Source organism: Muscardinus avellanarius (assembly GCF_963383645.1).
Source record: "Muscardinus avellanarius genome assembly, chromosome: 2".
Lineage (NCBI taxonomy): Eukaryota > Metazoa > Chordata > Mammalia > Rodentia > Gliridae > Muscardinus > Muscardinus avellanarius.
In genome coordinates this window covers 55,014,597-55,038,508 of record NC_137787.1, presented here as the reverse complement: position 1 = coordinate 55,038,508, position 23,912 = coordinate 55,014,597, and the positions used below count along the sequence as shown (strand labels likewise).

General features: G+C 36.8%; 1 protein-coding gene across 2 annotated transcripts in view; it reads left to right on the top strand.

The window, feature by feature from the left end:
• Positions 1 to 23,912, top strand: part of ITGA4 (integrin subunit alpha 4) — a gene marked incomplete at both ends in the record, with an annotated part of 85,378 nt that overhangs the window by 40,621 nt on the left and 20,845 nt on the right. For both annotated transcript variants that reach the window (XM_080689783.1, XM_080689782.1), the window contains 6 exons: positions 1,485 to 1,575; positions 2,193 to 2,238; positions 2,578 to 2,732; positions 6,556 to 6,710; positions 17,356 to 17,505; positions 19,893 to 19,969. In XM_080689783.1, coding sequence (XP_080545909.1) covers positions 1,485 to 1,575; positions 2,193 to 2,238; positions 2,578 to 2,732; positions 6,556 to 6,710; positions 17,356 to 17,505; positions 19,893 to 19,969 — 674 coding nt within the window. The remainder of the gene's footprint in view (positions 1 to 1,484; positions 1,576 to 2,192; positions 2,239 to 2,577; positions 2,733 to 6,555; positions 6,711 to 17,355; positions 17,506 to 19,892; positions 19,970 to 23,912) is intronic.

The window sequence follows — 23,912 nt, the reverse complement described above, 5'->3', positions numbered from 1 at the left end:
TGCCCTTTCCTGTACTTCATATTTTTTTCTCTGTTTCTGTGGTGGTTTTTTTTTTTTTTCTGTACTGGGGGTAGAACCCAGGGGCATTCTACCTCCAAGCTACACCCCCAAAATTCTTTATTTTGAAACAGGGTTTCAGTGAGTTGCAAAAGGCCTCACTAAGTAGCTGAGGCTGTTCTTAAATCGTGATCCTCCTGTCTAGCCTCCCAAATGCTGGGATCACAAGCATGCGCCACCACACCCAGCTCTACCTTTTTCTTATAATTAGTGTAAGGGCTCTTATTTTAAGGGATTAGTAACTCCTTGAACCATTTTTTCCCATAGAGTTCTATTTCACTTTCTTTCTGGCTCATCTTTAGCCTACTAAAGATTTCTATCTGTATTTCATCAAATTTGTGTTCTTGAGGCAATATCCATACTATTCAAAACATGGTCATTTGGATTTGTGTCTTGCTTTGTGGCTGAAGCCTCATATTTCATGAAGGTTGCATGGAGAGATCAGACATGCATATGACCCTGTGCTACTTTCAGCAGACAATAGGAAGATGATAGCATTTTACTTTTTTTGGTGGTACTGGGGTTTCTGGAAACCCTTCTACCTCCTGGCTACACTCCCAGACCTATTTTACACTTCTTTATTTGGAAACAGGGTCTCTTAAGCCAGCGCAACTGGCATCGAACCTGCGCGATCCTCCTGTCTCTGCCTCCCAAGCGCTGGTATTACAAGCATGCGCCATCACACCCAGGTGTTGATAGCATTTTAATGAAGGCTCATGATCAAACTCTGACTTTACTGTTGTATCTTAAATCAAGGCATTTCAGTTCATAGAAAATTTACATTCACGTGCAGAAGAGAAATGTTTTTCCAAATATATTTTTGGGAAACATTGGCTAGTATCTTATTTTTGATTAGGCAAAAATACACAAGTAATTTTCTGTTTTTACCATGAAAGGTAGGTATTTAGTTTTTAAAATGCGGAGTTATCTTAGTATGAATAGCAGCCTGATCTTTATAAATCAGTATCTGGACATGAAATTAGATATGGCAGAGGAGGCAGATAACTGACTTGGGTGGTTGTCCTTAAATGCTAGGGAGCCCAGCTTCATAAGTGGGCTTTCACCATAAGTCTGAGTAGTAGGGTCCACTCAGTGATTATAACTATCTCTTTTTTCAAATAACTTTTTATTTATGTTGGTTAAAAAAGTAAATACAGAGCCTGAAAGAAGACTTGAGAACAAATAAATAAGAACTGTTTTGGAAAATCTGTACTACATAATTTCCTCCTTTGTTCACAAAAAGATGCCAACTACCCATTTCCAAAGGGAACATTTTTGCCTCTCTTAGAAACACTTAACTAAGATGCATTTTGTTGGTAAATGTGTCAGGACATGCCTGGGAAGGCTCAGTATTTAGCTAAATTATTGCTTCTCTATGGTATTAGGTATTCAAACACTGCTTCCCATGCAATTTACCTATTTTTCAGAGAATTGCAGGACTTCAAATCAGTAAATCATTAAGTATGTTTGGACAGTCTATATCAGGACAAATTGATGCAGATAATAATGGATATGTTGGTGAGTATAAAATTCATATTTCATACACTGGGATAAGCTCTAGTGTGGATATGTTTTATTGTAACCACATAAAATTTGTGTGGAAGACTTCAGTGTACTGATGAGTGGTTTTTTTTTTTTCACTTTTAAATACTTACTTAAAATCATGGGCCAGGAACGATCAGTTAATTTCTCAGCTTTATACTCTTACTTAATATTCCCTCCTTTATTCTTGGAGAAAAAAATGAAAACACCCATAGTTACCTATAAAAAAAATCAAACATATAATGATGAAAAGAAATAATCCCCCTTTTTTAGTTTTAAAAGGAAATTTTCTAGGTGAAATTTTCTAGTCCAAAACTTGAATTTTGTTTTAGCAAGCCTATCTTTAAAACACAATTTTAAATCATAAGGTTTGTTTGTTATATTATGAAAGTATAGGTGCTACTCTAAGTAGACAGATTTAGACAAATGTGGAATAAATCTTAAGATGCTAGCATGTCTTTTCTAATTAATTTGCTGTAAGTAGTGTTTTGATATAGTCAAAAGGTGATACGCAGTTAAGTATTTATGGCTGGAAAGGAATTCTCTTTGGCTAATGATGATCATTAATCTGGTGCTTGTTTTTTATCTTCCAGATGTAGCGGTCGGTGCTTTTCGGTCTGATTCTGCTGTGTTGCTAAGGTAGGGCGGCTACATTTCACTGCCTAATGACAATTGGGCTTAATTGTAAATGATGAAAGGCAGTTTTTAAAAGCAGCCGTGGTAGTGGCCTCATGATGCTCTTTTTGGTATCCTGAAGTTTAATTATTAAACTTATTTGTCCCATGTAATGTTTTTGGACATTTAATGAAAATTTTTTTCTTGATCCATGCAACAGAAATATAATCAGGTAAATATGCACCTACTGTTGCTAAAGCAGATTAATGAAATTAATCGGTCAATGGAAACTGACAAAGGCAATTATCTTCTGAATGAAACATAATTCTGCAATCAATATTGTTAATTTTCTTTCTTTTGTAGGACAAGACCTGTAGTAATTGTTGAAGCAACTTTAAGCCACCCTGAGTCAGTAAACAGAACAAAATTTGACTGTATTGAAAGCGGATTGCCCTCTGTGTGCATGGATCTAACACTTTGTTTCTCATATAAAGGCAAAGCAGTTCCAGGTTACATTGGTAAGTGCATCCTGCCGAATGAATGCCAGTCAGGGCATAGTTCACTCATCCATCTTGCAGCCTCCTTTTCAGCCCTCACTAGTGGTTTATTTTTATGGAGGTCTTTAGAGCAGAAGAGAACTGTATTTGATAACTCCCTCTCTCCCCTTCTGTTGGGTTCTCAGGTTGTTCTAACCAATGCATGAGTCATAGAAAGCTGTAGTTGTTTAGAAGTATAGGCAAGAAGAAAAAAAAAACAGTATCACATCCTATATTAGTTTAAACCTACTGAGAAATCTGTGATATCTCTCTAGGATAGAGTATCATCACAGCTCCTTTGCTTTACTGTGATCTTTATTTTCATTAGTGTGAGTGTGTGTGTGTGTGGTGTGCTGGGGATCGAATCCAGGGGCATTCCACCTTGGAACTATCCTCCTAGCCCAACTTTTTATTTTTTATTTTGAAACCAAGTCTAAGTTGTGAAGGACCTCACTAAGTAGCGGGGTCTGACCGCAAACCCAGATCCTCCTGTCTCAGCCTCCCAAATGCTGGGATTACAAGTATGGGCCACCATGCCCAGCATATTTTCATTATTTTATCTGATTTATTTTGATTATTTATTTATTTGTTTTACAATGATGGTGGAGACGAAACTAAGCCTCATGGATGCTGGGCAAATACTCTACAACTGAACTACATCACCAGCCCTGCTGGGCTTCTTTTTGTGTGTGTGGTACTGATGATTAAACCCGGGAGCATTTGAGCTATACCCCCAGCCCTACTGAATTTTTATTTTGAAATAGAATCTCACTATTTGCTGAGGCTAGGGTTGATGAGAATTAATTAATTAATTAATTTATTTATTTATTTTGCAGTACCAGGGATGAAAGGGGCATTATAAGGGGCATTGTGCCTCTGAGGTACACCCTCAGCTCTATTTTCTTTCTTTTTCTTCTTCTTCTTCTTCTTCTTCTTCTTCTTCTTCTTCTTCTTCTTCTTCTCCTCCTCCTCCTCCTCCTCCTCCTCCTCCTCCTCCTCCTCCTCCTCCTCCTCCTCCTCCTCCTCCTTCTTCTTCTTCTTCTTCTTCTTTTTTTTGGTGGTACTGGGGTTCTTGGAAACCCTTCAACCTCTGGGATACACTCCCAGACCTATTTTTATTTGGAAACAGGATCTCTTAAGCCAGTGAGGCTGGCTTCGAACCTGCGCAATCCTCCTGTCTCTGCCTCCCAAGCGCGGGGATTACAAGTGTGTACCATCATGCCTGGTGTTCTATTTCCTTTTTTTTTTTTTTTTTTTGTTTTGAAACAGGGTCTCACTGAGTTGTGAAGGGCCTCCCTAAGTAGCTAAGAATGCCTGCGAACCGAGATCCTCTGGTCTCTGCTTTCCAAATGCTGGGATTACACGCCCAGCTCTAGCATCTCACTATTTGCTAAGGCTGTCCTTTAATCTGTATTCTTCTGCCTCAGCCTCCCAAGTACTGGGATTATAGGAACGAACCACTACACCTGGCTCCTATGAGTTTTTTAAAATCTGGAGCTGGATTACGTTGGAAAGTTTGAGGAATAAATAGTCCTTTTTTATTATAGAATAAGTGAAAAAATTTATGGAAAAAATATATATATATGGTATATACACCATAAGGTCCTGAGAACCCTAGGAATTTTCCTGTTTATAGGCAACTTTTAACTGTTTGCTTTAGAGAAAGTAACATTGATAAGGCTCATCTAAAATCACAGACAATCCCAAATCATATAAATGTGAATTTGTATTACATTTCCCCAGGCAGATTAATTTCCCTAATTATGTTATATTTTAAGTGGTATCAGAATGACTGCTAGTGAAACTAGCCCATGGTAAAAGTTATGCAGACCTAGGCCTATCATTTGGATATTAATAATTCATAAAAAGCATTGTCCCTGTGACAATTATTGGATCATATTCACAACCCTACAGGCTGTTGTCATCTCATCGTGAAGGGCAGCAAATACTGAACCAAACTGGATATATAATATAGAGGTCTCAGTGTGATTTAGCTTATGATGAGATGTACAGAATAAGCCTGGCATCTCTACTCTTATCAGACCATTTTTAATGTGCTCTGAAAAACTCCTGTTCAGAGCTCCAGAAATAAGGATGAGCAAGCCTTTATCTAGCTATCAATTAATTGGAAAACAGGCACCTTCAGGACATGACCTCAAGTGAGTTGCACATTGACATAGACAGCTGATAGATTCTCTTGAAGATACAGGTTGAATGGATAGGGCTGTTTCCCTTATGCAAAATCATTGTTTACTAGCAATTCCATTGCACCTGATTTTTTTTAATGGATGAAAACAAATAATATGAAGCTCATAAATAATCACAGCATTGTTACAGGAACATGCTTTATAACTGTCATAAAATGACTCTTTGGGGTAAACAATTCATGTGTAACCATGTTTAATAAAACGAGCACAAACTGCCTGCTGCTGGGAGTCGTTTTTATTTGGCCCTTCTTCCTTCTTTACTTTTTGTCTGAACATGGCTCAAGTGATGACTTTGTAGATGGCTTTTTTGGAAGTCAATTGATTTGAACTTTATGTCTTATTTTCTAAATAAAAGGATGGTTGAAATATTTATTCAAAATGTATAAAATAATTATAGATTTATATTCACTTTTTCTAGAAATAAAATATTTCTAAAAGAGTAAAAAAGACTCTTAAAATATCAATGAACATCCTAGGAATTATGTTACTTATTTACTTATTACCTTTTATTTTTAATGGTTTTTTTATGGGCACTTTGTTGCCATACATCTTATCACTCATTCACCCTTCCCTGATTCCCACCCCATTCCCTCCCCACTCCTTCCTTCTCATGTTTGGCTTAGTGATTGATATGTTCATGAATGTACGTCATGCACATAGGAATTATGTTTTCAAAAATATCACTTTTGAGTTGCTGTTCCTATGTAAAGAGGTGTACTTCTCAGCAGACTATTAGATGTAGCTGGTTTTGCAAAGAACCCATTTAGATTCAGGAAGTGGTTCTGACTTTCTTGATAAAATCTGGCTTAGAATTTTTTATATTGCTTTTTACATTTTTTTCTTATATAAAGATCTTGTTTAGCAGATGAATATTTACTATGTCATATTTGAAATAAATCTTGCTAACCCACTAGAATATTTGCTAGGATGTCTTTTACTTATTTTTTATTTTTGCATAAATTAACACTTGAAGGTCAAACTGCAATCCAATAAAAACACAGAGGGAAAGACAGATAATGAGAGAAGAGGACTTGGAAGAAGACATTTTTTAATAAATCATTTACATAGGCTTGACTTATGAGCCATGTGTCCACTTTATATATTAAAAAAATCTAAGAAAAATAGCAAGCCTCTAAATCATAAACAGAAATAAATGACCCTAACCATATGTGAAATTAATCATATAGCCACACAAGATAGATTTATTCTGAATGATCTTTGAGCCTAAGACTCCAACTCTGCTTCCTAATTAGATGCTATTTAGAAAAAAGGACCCCAAAGTAATGTGAAATTTTATTCAACACATTTATTAGTAGTAATACTAATTTTGATATTATAGTTTTGAAATTTTTATACATAGAAGGAATAAGTAACTAAAGATATTAACAATGTTGATAATAGAAACCTAGAGAGAAATTTGTAAACCTTTTTTATGAATATAATTTTGAAATTGATATTCCTTTTATATTTCAGTTTTGGTTAAAAAAAAAGACAAGGTATTTCAGTAGTCTATTACTTTAACCATTATCTCCTAAAAAATAATAAATGCATTTAGATAGTTCTTCATGTTAATGACCATTCTCTCCATATTTTTGCAGTTTTGTTTTATAACATGAGTTTGGATGTGAACAGAAAGGCAGAGTCTCCATCAAGATTTTACTTTTCTTCAAATGGAACATCTGATGTGATCATAGGAAGCATAAAAGTGTCGAGCAGAAAAATTAACTGTAGGACCCATCAAGCATTTATGCGGGTAATAGAAGTTTTCTTTTTACTAATAGGTAAACTCCAAGCTTATCAATACAATAAAAGTCTACTACATTAGTATCTTCTTATAAAATCTAGTAAAAAACAAGTGCTATCCCCTCCTGTACTGTGGTCCATTGTTCCAATCAAAGCATTAGACAGTCTCAACTTGAATGACTCAGAGTCCACTTTTTGCAGCATCTTTATTTCAAGTTTATCACATTTGACTGCCATTGTTTTGAAAGATTTGCCTTTTCCTTTCTGCAATGGCTAATTTCCTGTTCCCTTTCACCCACTTGCTAGAAATGTACCTTCTGAGCAGCTCTGCCGGGCCTCAGATCTGTTACATGGTTGGTTTGTAGGACTGGGAGAGGCAGAGAGTTGGTTGGTTTTTTTTTCTATGACTCCAGTGAAGCAGAATCCAACAGGACTGCTTTTGGATCATGCCTTTGTCTCCATGCCAGCTTTGTCAGCGATGTCAGTGGGAACTCGCACAGTTGTGGCCTGGTAGGTATCATCTGTGGGCCAGGACGACAGCTCTCATGATGGTCTGGGGTATGTCCTGCCAAAGCACGGCCAATTTCATGTTTCTTTTATTAAAACACTCATTCCCAAACTGATCATCACGCTTCTCAGATTGGTCAAATTTCAGCATAGGAAGCAGTGCCCAGTCTTTTTCATTAGGGAATGGTGTACTTCATCAGAAAATGTATTGTCGCAAAAAAGCCAAACTATTCCCTGGAGCCCTTTCTGTGATTTCTAATAGTGGCCTCAGCTTAGAACTTAATTTTCCCTTAGACACTTATTCCAAGCAAATGCAAACAAGCATTGAAACTGCAATACATGCTGCAGTACTAATGGCAATAATCCCCACGCTCTTTCCAATTTTCCCTGGATGCTTTTTATCGTTTTACTAGAATAAAGCTATTAGATGGTGCAGAGCCAAAAGTATAGAATGATATTAATGTCGCCATCATTTATGCAGTAGGGATTAAAGAGGTTTTCTTTCTTTGCATCCTTCATAGATGTGGTTTTACTAATGTGAGTGAACTGCTGAGAACATTTTAAAGGCGATAAAAGGACTGACATTAAAATGTTCATACACACACACACACACACACACACACACTATGTTGTAAAAATTGTGGCTAATTGATCTGCTTTATTTAATCCTATGTTTCTGGGCATTTCTCAAATCAATAAGGGATCATCCATGTTGTATACTTTCTTCACAATAAATTTAGGTAGAAATTAGAAGAGAATGCTTTTATTGGTGCAGTATAGTCTCATTGTAAATCATGTTGACAATGGCATAAATGCACCCAGCCCTTGGTGCCCCCCACCTCTCTATTTTCTTGTCTTCCCAGCACAGAGTACTGAGATTGACGGTATATTTACATATGTACACATAGTTGGGTACTGTTTCCATTAATGAACCTCAGTCTTCCCCCTCCTCTTCTCTTAGACCACCTCCTTGGCTCCGCTGAGGTTTCTCCTCCATTATCTGGAGTCCTTCTGGTATTCCAATTACTCCTTAGTTTGTACATATTAGAGAAAACATATGACCCTTCACTTTGTGTGACTAGCTAATCTCACTTAATAGAATGTTCTCCAGGTCTTTCCATTTTCTTATAAATGATATAATTGTGTTCTTTATTGCTAAGTAGAATTTCATTTGTGTGTAATTCCCATAATTTTGTAATCCATTCACCTGTGTATGGACACCTAGGTTGACTCTGTAGTTTGGTTATTGTGAATCATTCTGCTATGAACATAGGTATTACTTTAGATCTCTGATTTCACCCCCTTTAGGAAGATACTCAGGAGTGGTATAGCCATATCATAAAGTAGGTCCATTTCCAGTTTTCTAAGTAATCTCCACACTTTCTCTATAGCAGCAGAACTAATCTGCAGTCCTACTAACAGTATAGAAGAGTTCCTTTGAGTTGCCTCACATTCTCACCAACATTTATTGTTTTTTGACTTCTTGATGATTGCCATTCGGATTGGGGTTATATGACATCTCAATATAGTTTTGATTTGTATCTCCCTGATGTTGAGCATTTTTTCATGTTATCAACCATTTGTGTTTCTAGAAGCAGTCTCTTAATTTTGTTGGACATTATCAGTGTAGTATTACTATGGCTTTGAAGGTGATGGGATGTGATCATTGATGTGGGGCCTTATTATGAATAGACATAGTTCTGGGATTGGTACCAAGCAGGTACTTAAAAAAAAGTGACTGTTTCCTCCAGTATCTTTCCCCCTTCCTAAGTTACATTGCTTTTTCTTGGGATTCTTTCAAAACTCCAATATAGAAAAGCAAGAGATCAGCTGGGGATGGTAGTGCATGCCTGTAATCTTAGTACTTGGGAGGCTAGGACAGGAGAATTATAGGGATTGCAGGTTAGAGGCCAGTCTCAGCAATTTAGCAAGATCCTGTTTCAAAATAAATATAGTAGCATTCAGGGTATAGCTCAGAGGTACAAGGCTCCTGAATTCAATCTCATGTACTAAAAGTAAAAAGAGAAAAGAAAAACGGGAGGCTCTTCCAACCATCTCATTTACAGCAAACCCAAGGAAGATGTAGAGAGCAGAGAAGCAGTTCCCCTGCCCTGACTCTATTCAGGAGCTCTAGCTATTACCTAGGAGAGCGAGGGACTGCTAAAAGTTGTGTTTTCCTCCATTATCATGGTGGCCAAGGGACTGGAAAATATTAGCGCTCCTGTGCTGCTCTGGTTGAAAGCATAGGACAGCTACTGAATTCTTTTATCCTTCCAATAATAGAAGTTGGACAATGGTCAGCTTGCCTGAAATGCTCTATTATTTCATAAAATGCCCAGAACTGGGTGTTAACATGCATATTCATTCTATCTCAGTACCCCTAACAATGAAAAGAGGTGACCCTTATTAATTATGTTCTCAGGCCCATAACCCTCAACCATCAGTGGACTCCCTGCCTGCTGGTTGGACATGCTTCTATGATTGTCCCCATTAGCCATACCAATTGAGCTCAGCTTAGGCATTCTTTCAGTTCCATCAGTACTTATTAACTACCTATGTTGTGTCAGAGTCTAAGACATTTATATATTACCAGTTAATGAAACATAAAAAGGATTCTTGATTTCCAAGGCTTCATAGTTTAGTGAGGTGAGGCAAACAATAACATACAAAGGGGAACTGCATAGTATTTTAGAAGATTATGTGATGATGAAGTAATATCAGAGTTAAGGCAAGGGTGGAGTGCTGAGGAAGGAGAGGGTATATGATACCTAGGGCTGTTGGAATAGACCGCATTCATGAGTGATCTCTGAGCTGAGCAGAGACTCAAAAAAAGTGAGGCATTACTCATGTAAGTATCTAGGGCAATGGTTCTCAACTCCACAGTGCAACGTCAATAACTATAGGGCTTCTTAAGATGCAATTTCCTGGGCCCCATCTCTACTGGGGCCAGAGAATTTGAAATTCTACCAGGCTCTTGGGTGATGCTGATGCTGCTTGGCTTGAGACCCATACTTTGAAAACCTTTGCTCTGGGAGCAGATCCTCCTGGTGAGAAGAGCTAGATAAAAAGGCCTTGCAACAAGAGGCCTGATTATTTTAAGGAACAGTAGGGAGGCATGGATAGCTAGAAAGATGGGCAAGGGGTAAACGGTTGGAAAAGAGTCAGGTCACATGGAGCCAGTGTCTTTTCTCTGAGTGAAATAAGGATTTAGTGTAAAGTTTTGAGCCAAGAAATGACATGATCTTTTCTTACTGTTCCAATATTCTCAATGAAATAAGAAGCAGAACCCTCAGCTTGCAGAGAGATGGGGGAAATGGTGTTTGGAGTTTGGGAAGAAGAAATAGTGTTCCAGGAGAAAGGGAGAATAAAAAAAAAAGTCAGCATGGTTGTCAGAAGGTGCTGTGCTCATGGGCATGGAAATTAGATTTCAGAAAACCCAAATCTCCTTATAAAACTTGAGTTCTTATAAAAAGCCTTCTCTTTTAATCAGATATTCTCTAGTTTAATATTATAACTTGAAAAACAGGTGACATTTCAGACCGTGTGTGTGTGTGTGTGTGTGTGTGTGTGTGTGTGTGTGTGTGTGTGTGTGTATGTCCTTGCACTGGGATTGAACCCAGGGGCGTTCTACCTCTGAGCTATACCCTCAGTCCTATTTTATTTTTATACTGAAACAGGGTCTTGCTAGGTTAATGAGAGTCTCATTATTTGCTGAGGCTGTCCTCAAAACTGCAATCTTCCAGTCTGTCTCCCAGTTACTAGGATTACAAGTGTGTGCACCATGCCTGGCTAGACAGTCTTATATAAATCCAGATGTGGTGGTTTAAGCTTATAATCCTATGCTTTGGGAGGCTGAGACTGGAGAATCACAGGTTCAAAGACAGCCTTGGCAACTTAGACCTTTTCTTAAAAATAAAAAATAAAAAGGGCTAAGGGTATAACTTGAATGTAGAATGCCATTGGGCTTACCCACCAGAATAATAATATTATTAAGCATTGATATCACTAACACATAAATTTTCTGACATGTTATTTTTCCTGGACTTTGAGTTTACTTTTCTGGTGGGCAGGTACATCGTTTTCTCACTTCTTAAAATAAAACAATATCAAATCAGATTACTTGAATGGTCAAATTTTGTTTTTTATTACAAAAGGAAAAAATTGTTTTTATTTTGCTTGAAACACTATATTGTGTTTTAGCTGTTCTAATTACACCAAGCTTTATTTCTTGCTATTAGAGACATAAAATTATTTGATCCCACTAAAACAAAACTTAGAATATGGATTTGTGAGTTTAGAAAATGTTTCTATAATATAATAAAAATGGCTAATTTTTATACTTTAGTATTTTGTCTATGAAAATCCTCTATTAGAGATCACTTTCTTCTCTAAAAAGATACTTCCCAGTTTATATAAGTGTATGAAAATGAATATATCTTTGCTATATTCAAATATACAACTTTAAGCCAGGCATGGTGATCCCACACTTGTAATCCCAGCATTTGGGAGACTGAGACTGGAGGATTGAGATTTGCAGACAACCTCAACTATTTAGTGAGACCTTTTCCAACTCAGACCCTGTTTCAAAAATAAAAACACTAAAAAATGGGGCTGTGGTTGTAGCTCAGAGGTAGAATGTCCCTGGGTTCCATCCCCAGTACTGCAAAAAAAAAAAAAGGACAACTTTATTAAATCTGAGAAAATATTTAAATAAGGAATGATTTTGAGACTGTTTTGATTTAGGGAGACCTAAGCAATTTGCAGCAGTTTTTAGAAATGTTCGAACAACCATGGTAGAATATTTCTCTTAACATTTTGATGATGTTCTTGGTTGATCATGACAGAATTTCTGCATCAAAATATTCGCTGAAGCTGGGTGTGGTGGCGCATGCTCATAATCCCCGTGCTTGGGAGACTGAAACAGGAGGATCACACAGGTTCGAAGCCAGCCTCAGCTACTTAGTGAGGCTCTCAGCAACTTAGTGAGACCCCGTTTCCAAATAAAATATAAAATAGGTCTGGGAGTATAGCTCAGAGGTAGAAAACTCCTGGGTTCCACCCTCAGTACCACCAAAAACATATAGATATATTTTTTTCACTGAAGTCAGGCATTGTGGCATATGCCTAATCTTAGTACTTGGAAATCTGAGATGGGAGAATCATAGCTTTGAGGACAGTGTCAGCAGCAAATTGAAACTCTTAGCAACCTAGCAAGATCTTATTTCAAACAAAATATTAAAAAAATCTGAGTGTAGCTTGGAGGTAGAATTCCCGTGTTCAATGTATAATCCCCGTTAAACACACACACACACACACACACACACACACACGCGCGCGCGCATGCACGCACACACACTGATACTTGAGAAGAGCACCTATATTGTGACCTATATTTAGGTCACAAACCAACCAACAAGATTACCTTTCTGCAGCCTTTTCATTGAAGCTAGAAATACTCGGCATGGTTGCTAACCCAGTAATGCTTGTCCCCATAAAGATCCTGAAATCAACTGAGTTCATCGGCCTTAGCATGATTATTAAAATCATGAAATCAACCTGCCTACCTATGTAGTGGATTCTTTATTCTTTTCCTTGATTTCTCAAATTTTAGAATTGTATCTTAAATACAGAGAATTTTATTATTCAAGTCTCTAAGCAATTGCTAAAATCCATCTGTTAGCTTTTTTGTCACTGTGACCAAAATACCTGATAAAAACAACTTAGAGGAGGAAAGGTTTGTGGTTTACGGCTCATGGTTTCAGAGATTGATTCAGCCTACCCAAAAGCAGAAACATCCTTGTTGAAGGACATGGCAGAGGAAAGCTCAGGGTAGTCTGGAAACAGAAAGGGGTGGGGTTCTGGAGAAGAGAAAGAGAAAGAAACAGCCCTCAAGGCCAGTGATCTAGTTTCTCCAGCCATGGTCCACTTCAGAACACATGGGGGCCATGTGTTCAGACATGAGCTTTCCAGGGAGAAATTCCAAATTTAAGCCATAACATTATCTCCTCCATGATAACTTCAAGAAAATGGTTGTGTATTTGATTAGTAAATATTTGTACTATTGCTTATTTGACCTATCGCTTGTTGAGCAGTACATGCACATAATTTAATGAAGTGTCAGTTGCTCCAAAAGCAGTTATTTCTTTAACCATAGCACACTATGGATTGACCCATATTTGAATTCATTTCTGCTGAAAATCTAAATGCAAGCAAACTCTATAAATATACTGACATATATGCAGTAGTAACATATTTTTAGAATATGAGATTTTTGTTAGATTTTGAGGTCTTTGAAAAGCAGATATTTATCACATATTTGTATTACTATACTCTTATAGCCAGCAAAATTCATTTCAAAGATGAGAAACTCAATATTTAAGAAATATGAATGTTGAATTCTCATTGCTACTTCTAAAAGGAAAAAAACAGTATTCATATAGTGGTTGGGGACTCTGTCTTGAGAGTAAGGACTCTTCTCAGGAAATTGTATGGCCCAATACCCAACAGCTCTCTACCATTTGAATCAACTTATTAAATAAAGTGATAAGAATTTCTTGTGATGGTGCTGTTTTAGTTTTACCTGTGATATTAAATGCCTTCTCCCTTTTCAACCTCACATTGGCACCAGAGAAGCACTTAAAAAACACAAATATGGTCACATGTCTTACTTAAAATACCTCTATAGAAGAGCCTTCACACCTCCTGTTTGGTGTGAATTGGGTGGCCCTCCTTCCCCTCCCCTTGTGCATGTACACATATTAGAATGCTCATTCCCCTCATATCTGCAAGGGATTATGGGCGATAAACTGAGATGTAGGTACTGACTTTCTATTTTACATCTGCAGGCCTTTCTTGTACACACTAGACCCATGAACAAATATCTTTGCTTATGCTTTGACATTTTTTTACTTAATAGTTTATAGATGTTTTGTCCCATCCTTTACAAAATTCCTTCAGTACATAAACACAATAGGAGGACATGGCCATACAGCTTATCAAGTTGGCCAGAAATGCAGATTTTCATGAAAGTCATGCAAGGCAGACTTTGAGTAATTTTAGGCATGTGCTAATTTGCATGCTTGTAGGTGTCCTGGTTTATGTAATTGTCCATAAACATGTGTATGGAACTTGCATTATTTATAATATAATGGCACATGCTTATCCAAATTAGAAATTTTAAGCAAATTTTTTTCTCAAATACTTTGTCACTTAAGACATTTTTGTATTACAGCTTTTGTCCGTAGGTGGAGCTGTTAAAAGTTAAATAAGTGTGAATATCTGTCAAATACAGTTCTTACAAGAGTGCACGTACATTTTATATATTGTGAGAAAAGCATAATTAATAGCTAATTAGGATAATGAAAGTAATATACACCAGATGTAGAGAAGACCTTGTGGAAAATTAGTATGAATTAGATAACATGTGATTTGGTCAAAGCAAGCTTGTTGAGAAGAATTAAAACAGTGGACATGTGGAGGGACAATCAGTGGCTGTCTAGCCCCTACACCTAGGGAATAATTTAATCAAGTTTGCTATTGTAATACTCAGGGCTTCAAGCTGTTCCATTTTCACAAGTGGACAACTTGGGATTTAGGTCTTGATTTGCAGCATTCCTAGATGGTCAAGGTTTCATGTTGAGATGAGCACTTATCAAGTAATTTAATAAAAGCATCTGTATGTCAAAGAATGAAAAAGAAATCATACCTAAAGTGCCATAACTCAGCGTCCCAATCTTCCAGATTCTATTTGATCGATAGAAGTCTAATACTCATTACATCATTCACGTTCAATTTACTCTTCATTGTTTGGCAATTGTCCAGTTTCCTTATTCCTTAATGTTCACCAGCATTTCTTATTTTAAGGGATAAAACATTCAGAAATTTTTGGTTGGCATGTACAGCTACATTTTGAGCATTATATATGTAATGATTATAATTCTAAGTATTTTACATACATTGTTATTTAGTCATATAACAGCACATAGGTTTCATCGCCCATCGTCATCGCTGCTCCTGTTTTGAGATATAGACAAAGTAATTTGCCCAAGGTTACATAGATAAGTAATGGGCCCAAAATGTCATCACTGGCTTTTTTTTTTTCATTACTGGGAATTGAACCCAGGGGCATTGTACCTTTGAGCTATAACCCTGCAGTCCTATTTTTTTTTTGTAGTCTTTTTATTTTTGTAACAATCTCACTGAGTTGTGAAGGGCCTCACTAGGTGGCTGAGTCTGTCCACGAACCGCCATCCTCCAGTCTCAGCTTGACCACTGGCTTTTAACCACTACATAGGTATCATATATTGATAATGTAATTAAGAAAAGAAAAATCATATTTTTATTTCTGATTATATAAATACATAGAATAAATGCAGTCTTTTATGTAGTGTATATCATCTCAAGGATTTTTTTATCAAAAGTTACTATAAATAACAATAATCTATATGGCAATTTTTTCCCTATCCAGTGGGGTTTATTCATGAGCTTTGAATATATTCTGTTTTTATTTACTTTTAGACAATAATTTTAAACCATATTCCAACTCTGAAAAGACTACAGGTAAATAGAAACCTGGCCTACTGACATTACTCAGTAGGAGGTCTGTAAGTTATAGCATTATGAGTCTACTCAGAGGTGGTTATCAAGCATACATATGAACCTCAAGTATAGCTTACTAAGTCTAGCTTGGATAAGAACAGTTGTCTCTTTAATGATTGAGAAACCTCTGAAAATATATTTAAATGAGCATGTGAAAAGTAGAGTCAAACAGCTTTAAATTTAATTATGATAAAAGACATTAAATCTGTGACGAGCTCATCAAATTATCTTCTGTAATAGTAACAATTTTAATATCAATAAAAATAAAAGCTACATAGATTTTATACACTAGTTCCTGTGCTTGTGTAGCTTTTGCTGATTATAAACTCCCTCCTCAAATCAATCCTAATATCATTTTTACTTTTAGTTTTTGTTCTGCTTAAGATACTTGTTCATTAGATTTGTCATCAACATCTTATATTATTTGTCAATTGAATGGTTATAAATTCATATGAATTACTTTATTACTAAAGCTTTACTAGCTGCTGCCAGGGATGGTGGTATATAATTGTAATCTCAGTACTTGAGAGGCTAAAACAGGAGGATCACAGGTTCCTGGCCAGCCTCAGGAATCAGTGAGGCCCTCCACAACTTAGTGAGACTCTGTCTCAAAATAGAGATCAAAAGTAGGGCTAGGGGTGCAGCTCAGAGGTAGAACTGCCCTGGGTTCAATCCTAATACCACACACAACAATAACAACAACTAAACATATTAGCCTATCTTCTTAGATAAAGAAAAAAAAGAAATCTATACAACATGCCCTAGAAATCACATTTCTGCCTGGAGAGGTCTTGGACAAGTGCTTTCTAAGAGATGCCCCATTTTATATCTTATCTGACTCCATATATTTTCCAAAACTGGAGATACCAGATCACCTTAATTATCTAACAAAATGCTTATTTAATTGAATCCTGGATGCTTTCAAACTTATTTTCTGGTTGATTATTTTCCCAGGTGTGGCAGAGCATACCTGCAATCCCAGTACTTGGGAGGCTGACAGAGGATTGCAGATTTGAGAGACAGCCTCAGCAATGTAGTGAGACTCTAGTAAAACCCTGTTTCAAAACAAGAAAAATAAAACAGGGCTGAGAGTATGACTCAGAAGTAGAAAGCCCCTGAGTTCAGTCCTTAGTACCACCAGAAAATAAAACAAAAACAAACCTAAAAAACTCTAACAACTCTAAAAATAAATTCAATAAACTGGCCAGAATATAAAATTAAATACACAAAGCTTAATGTTTCTTAATTTTATATATATATTGTATATATTATAAGAAACACAATGCTTCTTTACTATGAGAATACATGTATGTTCAGTATGTGTGCGTGTGTGGATTGAAGCCGGCGCCTCGTGTGTGCTAGGCAAATGCTCTACTACTGAGCTACATCCCCATATCTATGTTAATTGTTTTTGGTTGTTTAGCAAGTAATATGAAAGATAAGGATTTGCTTTAGCTTATATTTAGCCTTATGGAGGGAATAACTTTTATGTTTTTATTTAATCTTCATGCTTATTTTTGTTATTAACTCCTGTTTCTTATTTTCCTTAGAAAGATGTGCGAGACATTCTTACCCCCATTCAAATCGAAGCTGCTTATCACCTTGGACATCATGTCATCAGCAAACGAAGTACAGAGGAGTTCCCACCACTTCAGCCAATTCTTCAGCAGAAGAAAGAAAAAGACATGATTTCAAAGACGGTAGAAATATTTTCCTTTGTTCAAAACATTGTGTGACATAATGAAATGATTTTTTAAAAGATGGAATAATTTTGGAGAAAAACAAGTCCTGATTCTTTTTAAACCTTATATGGGTTTTTAATAAATATAGATTATGGTTACATTTTATATTCTATAGTTGTGTATTCTCTTTAGGATGTTGAATTGAATATGTTTAAATATGCATTTAGCCACAACAGTAGTTTTCTACATATAGGAAATGTAAATTTTCTCTTTGATGCTTTGACAGTGAAGAAAATATATTATTAGGGAGAAAGTCTAATGGACATAGCTGCATGCATGAGCTAGCTATTCAGTACTTGCTGGACTCTTATTTTACCCTCTGCTCTTTTTCAATCTCTCTCTCCTACTCTCCTACCCAGGGATTTACTACATCTTGGTCCAATTCCCTTGCTGAGTGTTATTGATTTACCAACACAAATATACTTTACACAACAATTTCTCTTTTTAAATTTTCATTAGGTGCTTTTTATCTATGTTCCAAGATCAGTTGTAAGATGGACTTTGAGTTTTAACTCCTGCTTTTTCTAAATTTTCCCAAAATATTTGTTTCACTAAAGATGCATTTATGCCCTGGAATCCCCTGGTAGCGATCTATACTGTCCAACAACGCAGAGTCGACAGGCTGCAATGTGGGGTGGTGAAAAGAATTCAATAAAACACTCTCTAGCCATGTGTAAGTGGTACAAGCTTGTAATATTAGTACTTGAGTCACTGAAGGAGGAGAATCACAGGTTCAAATGCAGCCTCAGCTACGTATTGAGGCTCTCAGCAACTTAGTGAGACCCTGTTTCCAAAATAAAAAATAAAATAGAACTGAGGCATATAGCTTGGAGATAGAAGACCCCTAGGTTCAATCCTCAGCGTTGGAACAAAACAAAACAAAAACACCCACTTTCTAATGGCACTCAGAATATAAAAGATGAAAGGTACATTTAAAGGTGTAGATCATATCCTGTGCAGGGAAATTGCTCCTATGTCACTTTAAGATATTTGAGTTCATAAATATCACTGTCTAATCTAAAATACTAGGCCAAATGAAGATAATAACTGAGGAACAAATTTCCTCTGTACTCATATGAAAACTATTTATGGAAATCAAGTTCTTTTACTTTTCTACCGAATTTCAGTATTCATTATCAACTAATTTTAAATGTCCTTAACAAAAATACCATTATTGCAAACATACCAACCAAAATATTAGCAATTTGTAGTTTTGTTAATCTGTATTTCAATTCTTAGAAAGCAACTTGCTTTACAAATAGGAGTGGTGGGGAACAAATCCTATATACGTCATCATTTAGAGAAAGACTTACACTCCTGCTCTGCTGACCTGCGCAGTCTGGTGGGGCAGGTATGTGGACATGACTCCAAGCCCTTCTCATTCCCTGGGCCTGGCTCCTTCACTGCTTCTTGGTTTTTATTTTATTATTTTCTCTCTTTCTTTCAACATGTTTCCATCATTTTCCTTTCTTGTTATTCTTCCTATTTTTTTTTTTCTTTTTCCATGAGGTCTTCCCATGGGCCTCACAGAATCTGTGGATCTTATTAAAATGTTCAGAGTTAAATAATTCTGGAACCCTTACAATAGATGATCATTTAAATCTTGCAATGTTTCCTCAAAGTAAAATGTCTCCATTTGTACATTTAGCTATTTTCAGTGACCATAAATCACCATCCTGCTATCTGTCAGGATTAAATGGGTGTTTATATGAAATAATTGAGATCAAAATACAGCACCAGAAAGTAGAAAGGAAATTAATGAGGAATATCTTGGGAGCTAATATTCTTTAGTTATCTGTCTAGTGCCTTTAGTTTAACTTTTCTCAAACCTAGTTTCACTTAACAAATTTAGGTTTTAAAGTTACCTTTTAGAAAAATTAAATTTCTTTAGCCCAGCAATTGGTATTTGAATTTGCTTGCTAATTCTCAGATTGAACTTTTAGGGATAGATAAAGTAAGATGTTATCAATTTGATGTTTTAATTTTGTTTTCTTCATGTATCACAGGTATCTTTGTGTGTGTGTGTGTGTGTGTGTGTGTGTGTGTGTGTGTGTATGTGCGCGCGCATGCACACACGGTACTGGGGATGCAACCCAGGAGCCTTCTACCTCCAGGCTACACTCCTAGACCTATTTTATATTTTATTGGAAACAGTGTCTCACTAAATTTCTGAGAGCCTCACTAAGATACTAAGGCTGGCTTCAAACTTGTAATCCTCCTGTCTCGGCCTCCCAAGTACTGGGATTACAAACATGCGCCACCATGCCCAGCTCTTATTCTTTAAGCTCTATCCAAATAAATCTACTGATTGAACTAAAATAAATATTGTAATGTTTTATTTCCAGATAAACTTTGCAAGATTTTGTGCCCATGAAAATTGCTCTGCTGACTTACAAGTGTCTGCAAAAATCGGATATTTGAAGTAAGTCTAGTTTCTGTTTTCCATCAAGATGATGTAATAAGTTACATGCATGTGTGCTACAAGCAGAAGGGGTCTAACCCTTGGGTGTTAGCATCATTTAAAGAACTGTAAAACAGCAATGTTATACTCAGAGTAAATGATCTATGTCATTCATAATAAGCATGAATTCAAGTAATACTACTTTCAAAGAATGAAATTATATGAACACTAAGACTTTATGAAGCATGTCTTGAAATTTTATTGATAAATCAAGAGATTTCAGAATTTAATTGTGCCTTGGGGTATTATCATAGCATAAAATAAAAATGCCTGTTTAGTTTTGTTGACAAAATAAGATTTTTCTACATAATACTGACATTTTTATCACCTGGAAAACTAGTTTCAAAATTAATACTGATATATAAAACAATATATAGATATACTAAAAGTTTGATAAGAAATAAACCGACTTGGTCCTCTGAGTTAATAGAAGGGAAAACAGGAAGAGGAAAAGACATGTAATGTGCTTAGGAAAGCAAGTAGCATGTATGAGAACTAGATAAATACTGGTTGCTAGTGCCATTTTGTGATGAAAGATAAACCACTGAATTTTTTTTTTTTTTTGGCGGGTCTGGGGATGGAACCCAGGGGCATTTGACCTCTGAGTTACACCCCCTGCCCTGATTTTTTCAATTATTTATTTATTTATTTATTTTTGGTGTTTCTGGGGTTCCTGGAAACCCTTCTACCTCCAGGCTACACTCCGAGAAACCTATTTTTTATATTTTATTTTGGAAACAGGGTCTCTTAAGCCAGTGCAGCTGGCTTCAAACCTCCACGATCCTCCTGTCTCCACCTCTCAACCCCCAAGCACTGGGATTACAAATGTGTGCCATCATGTCCGGCTTTTTATTCTTTATTTTGAAACAGGGTCTCACTAAGTTGTGGAAAGCCTCACTAAGTAGCTGAGGCTGTCTGTGAACCGCGGTCCTCTAGTCTCAGCCTCCCAAATGCTGGGATTACAAGTGTGCCCCACCATGTCTGGCTCCTAAAATTTTATATCATGTCTATATCCCCCGTATTCAAATTGGTTTGTACATCAGAAGGAAGATGTGAAAATACAGACCAGACAGAGAAAGAAACCATACTTCAGGTTGAGGATTAATTGTTCATGGAATGTAAAGCGGACAGGGATACTGTGGTGATAAGGCACGAAAATGAGTAATTTTAGGAGGTTGGTATATAAAGAAAGCAGGTTCAATCTGAGATGTGCTGAGTTTGGTGAGACATTTTTATGGAGCTCTCCACTTGAAAATCTCTATCAGGAGTATATTGGAAGATCTCCATCATATTGGTGACTTGTGATATTGCCTAGGGAGTAGAAATGTGAATTTGTGCAGATGAAGGAGCTCAGGATCCCACCTTGGGGTGCAATTTTATTGAAAGAACATAAAGAGAATAGGAACTTCTGTAGAAGACGGAAAAGGAATCTTCAAGAGAACTAAGAGGAAAACAAAACCCATGGGGAAGGAGCCAGTATTCGGCAGAGAGCAAGAGGCATAATAACTAAGCATAGGTCATGGAAGTTAGCATCTAAAGTGTGAGGGAAAAGGAGTGCCAGGGGAAATTTAAGATTAAAAGTCCCAGTGCAGTGGTAACCAGAGTTGGTAATTCAGGGGACAGTATACTGGGAACAAGCAGGTTCAACTGAAAAATTTTATATACTTATCAAATGTTATTTATTTAATCATAGACATAAACATGAGAAGCAAAGGCAGGGGAAGAATTAATTAGAGAGAGAAACCTTCAACCTTTCAGTCCTTGCTTGAATTATCCTGGGAAGCATCCTCAGGCTCTTCACTTCTTTTGAATACCTGTTCTTTTTTTGGGGGGGCGGGTACTGGGGTTCCTAGCAACCCTTCTACCTCCAGGCTACACTCCCAGACCTATTTTTTATACTTTTATTTGGAAACAGGGTCTCTTAAGCCAGAGAGGCTGGCTTTGAACCAGCACGATCCTCCTGTCTCTGCCTCCCAAGCGCGGGGATTACAAACGTGCACCATCACGCCCAGCCTCGAATGCCTGTTCTTTTAGTCTCCACAATGGACTCCACTCCCCTTCCCCTTCTGCAGTCCCTCCTTTTCAACTTTCTTGGGAGGATGCTTGATTTTAGCTCCCTAAATCGTTTGCCTCTACTTCTTCTGTCACTACTAGATTTTTTTCTGGGTAATCTTATCTACAACTGTGACCTCACCTGGCCTCCCCACATCGCTGATGCCTACCTCAGTATCTCTGATTTTCACATCTGCATATCCTCTTGGGTATCTCATAATTTCCAGACGTTCCATCATTATTCAGGAATAATACAACTGTTAGATACCAAAGCCAGAAACCTAGAGCACAACCTGCATTCTTCTCTCTTTTATTAATCCCTGATATCTCATCATTTAAGTTTTATGCGGATCATATTGAAAATGGCATACATTCACATAGTGCTTGTTGCCCCCACCTCCCCTGCTTTCCCTTTCCTCCCATCCCAACAATGAGTGTCCAGGTTAAACATGCTACATTCACACTTATACACATATTCAAATGTAGTTCCTCTATTAATCAAACTCAGCCCTCTTCCTCTCTTACTCTGCCTTTCTAGTTTTGCTGACGTTTCCCCTCCATTATCTGGAGTCCCTCTGGTATCCCTAATATTCCTTAGTTTGGACATATTAGAGAAAACATATTTCTCTTCTTTTTCTGTGCTTGGTTAATTTCACTTAACATAATATTCTCCATGTCTTTTCATCTTCTTGCGAATGACAATATTTTGTTCTTTTTATTGATGAATAGAATTCTATTGTGTGTATTTCTCATAATTTTGGAACCTTTCATCTATTGATGAAGACCAGAGAGCTAGGTTGGTTCCATATTTTGGCTATTATGAATTGTGCTGCTATGAACATGGGTATTCATATGTTACTGTAGTTCTCTGATTTCAAACCTTTGGAAAGATACCCAGGAGTGGTATATATGGTGGATCCATTGCCAGTTTTTTAAGGAATCTCCACACAGATCTCCATAGTGGCTGAACTAGTTTGCACTCCCATCAGCAGTGTAAAAGAGTTCCTCTTTCCCCACATCCTCACCTGCATTTGTTGTTATTTGACTTCTTTATGCTTGCCACTCTGATTGAGGCTAGATGGCATCTCAAGCGTAATTTTGATTTGCATCTCCTTGGTGATTAATGATGTTGAACATTTTTTCATGTATCTATTGGCCACTTATATCTCTTCATTTGCGAAGTCATCAAAATGGACATTTTGCAAAAAGTGATGTACAGATTCAGTGCAATTCCTATAAAAATACCAATGACATTCTTCATAGACCTAGAAAAATCAGTCATGAATTTTATATGGAGAAAGAAAAGACCCAGAATAGCCAAAGAAATTCTCAGCAATAAGAACCATGCATGAGGCATCACAATCCCTGACTTTTAATTATAATATAGAGCAATAATAGTAAAAACAGAACGGTATTGGCACAACAGGCACACAGACCAGTGGACCGGATAGAAGATACAGAAAGAAACCCACACACCTATAGTCAATTGATCTTTGACAAAGGGGCCAAACTCATACTCTGGAGAAAAGACAGCCTTTTCAACAAATGGCGTTGGAAGAACTAGCTCTCCATTTGTAGAAAGATGGATCTAAATTCTTACCTCTCACCATGCACAGGAATAAACTCGAGATGGATCAAAGACTTAGAAATTAGACCTGAAACTGTGAAGTTATTAGAGGAGGGCATAGGCTCAACACTCAGGGGATTCTACCTCTGAGCTACACCTATGGCCCTAATTTTTATTCTTTATTTTGAAACAGGGTTTCACTGAGTTGCAAAGGTCTTCACTAAGTAATAGCTAAGGCTGTCCTTGAACTGCAATCCTGCTGTCTCAGCCTCCCAAATGTTGGGA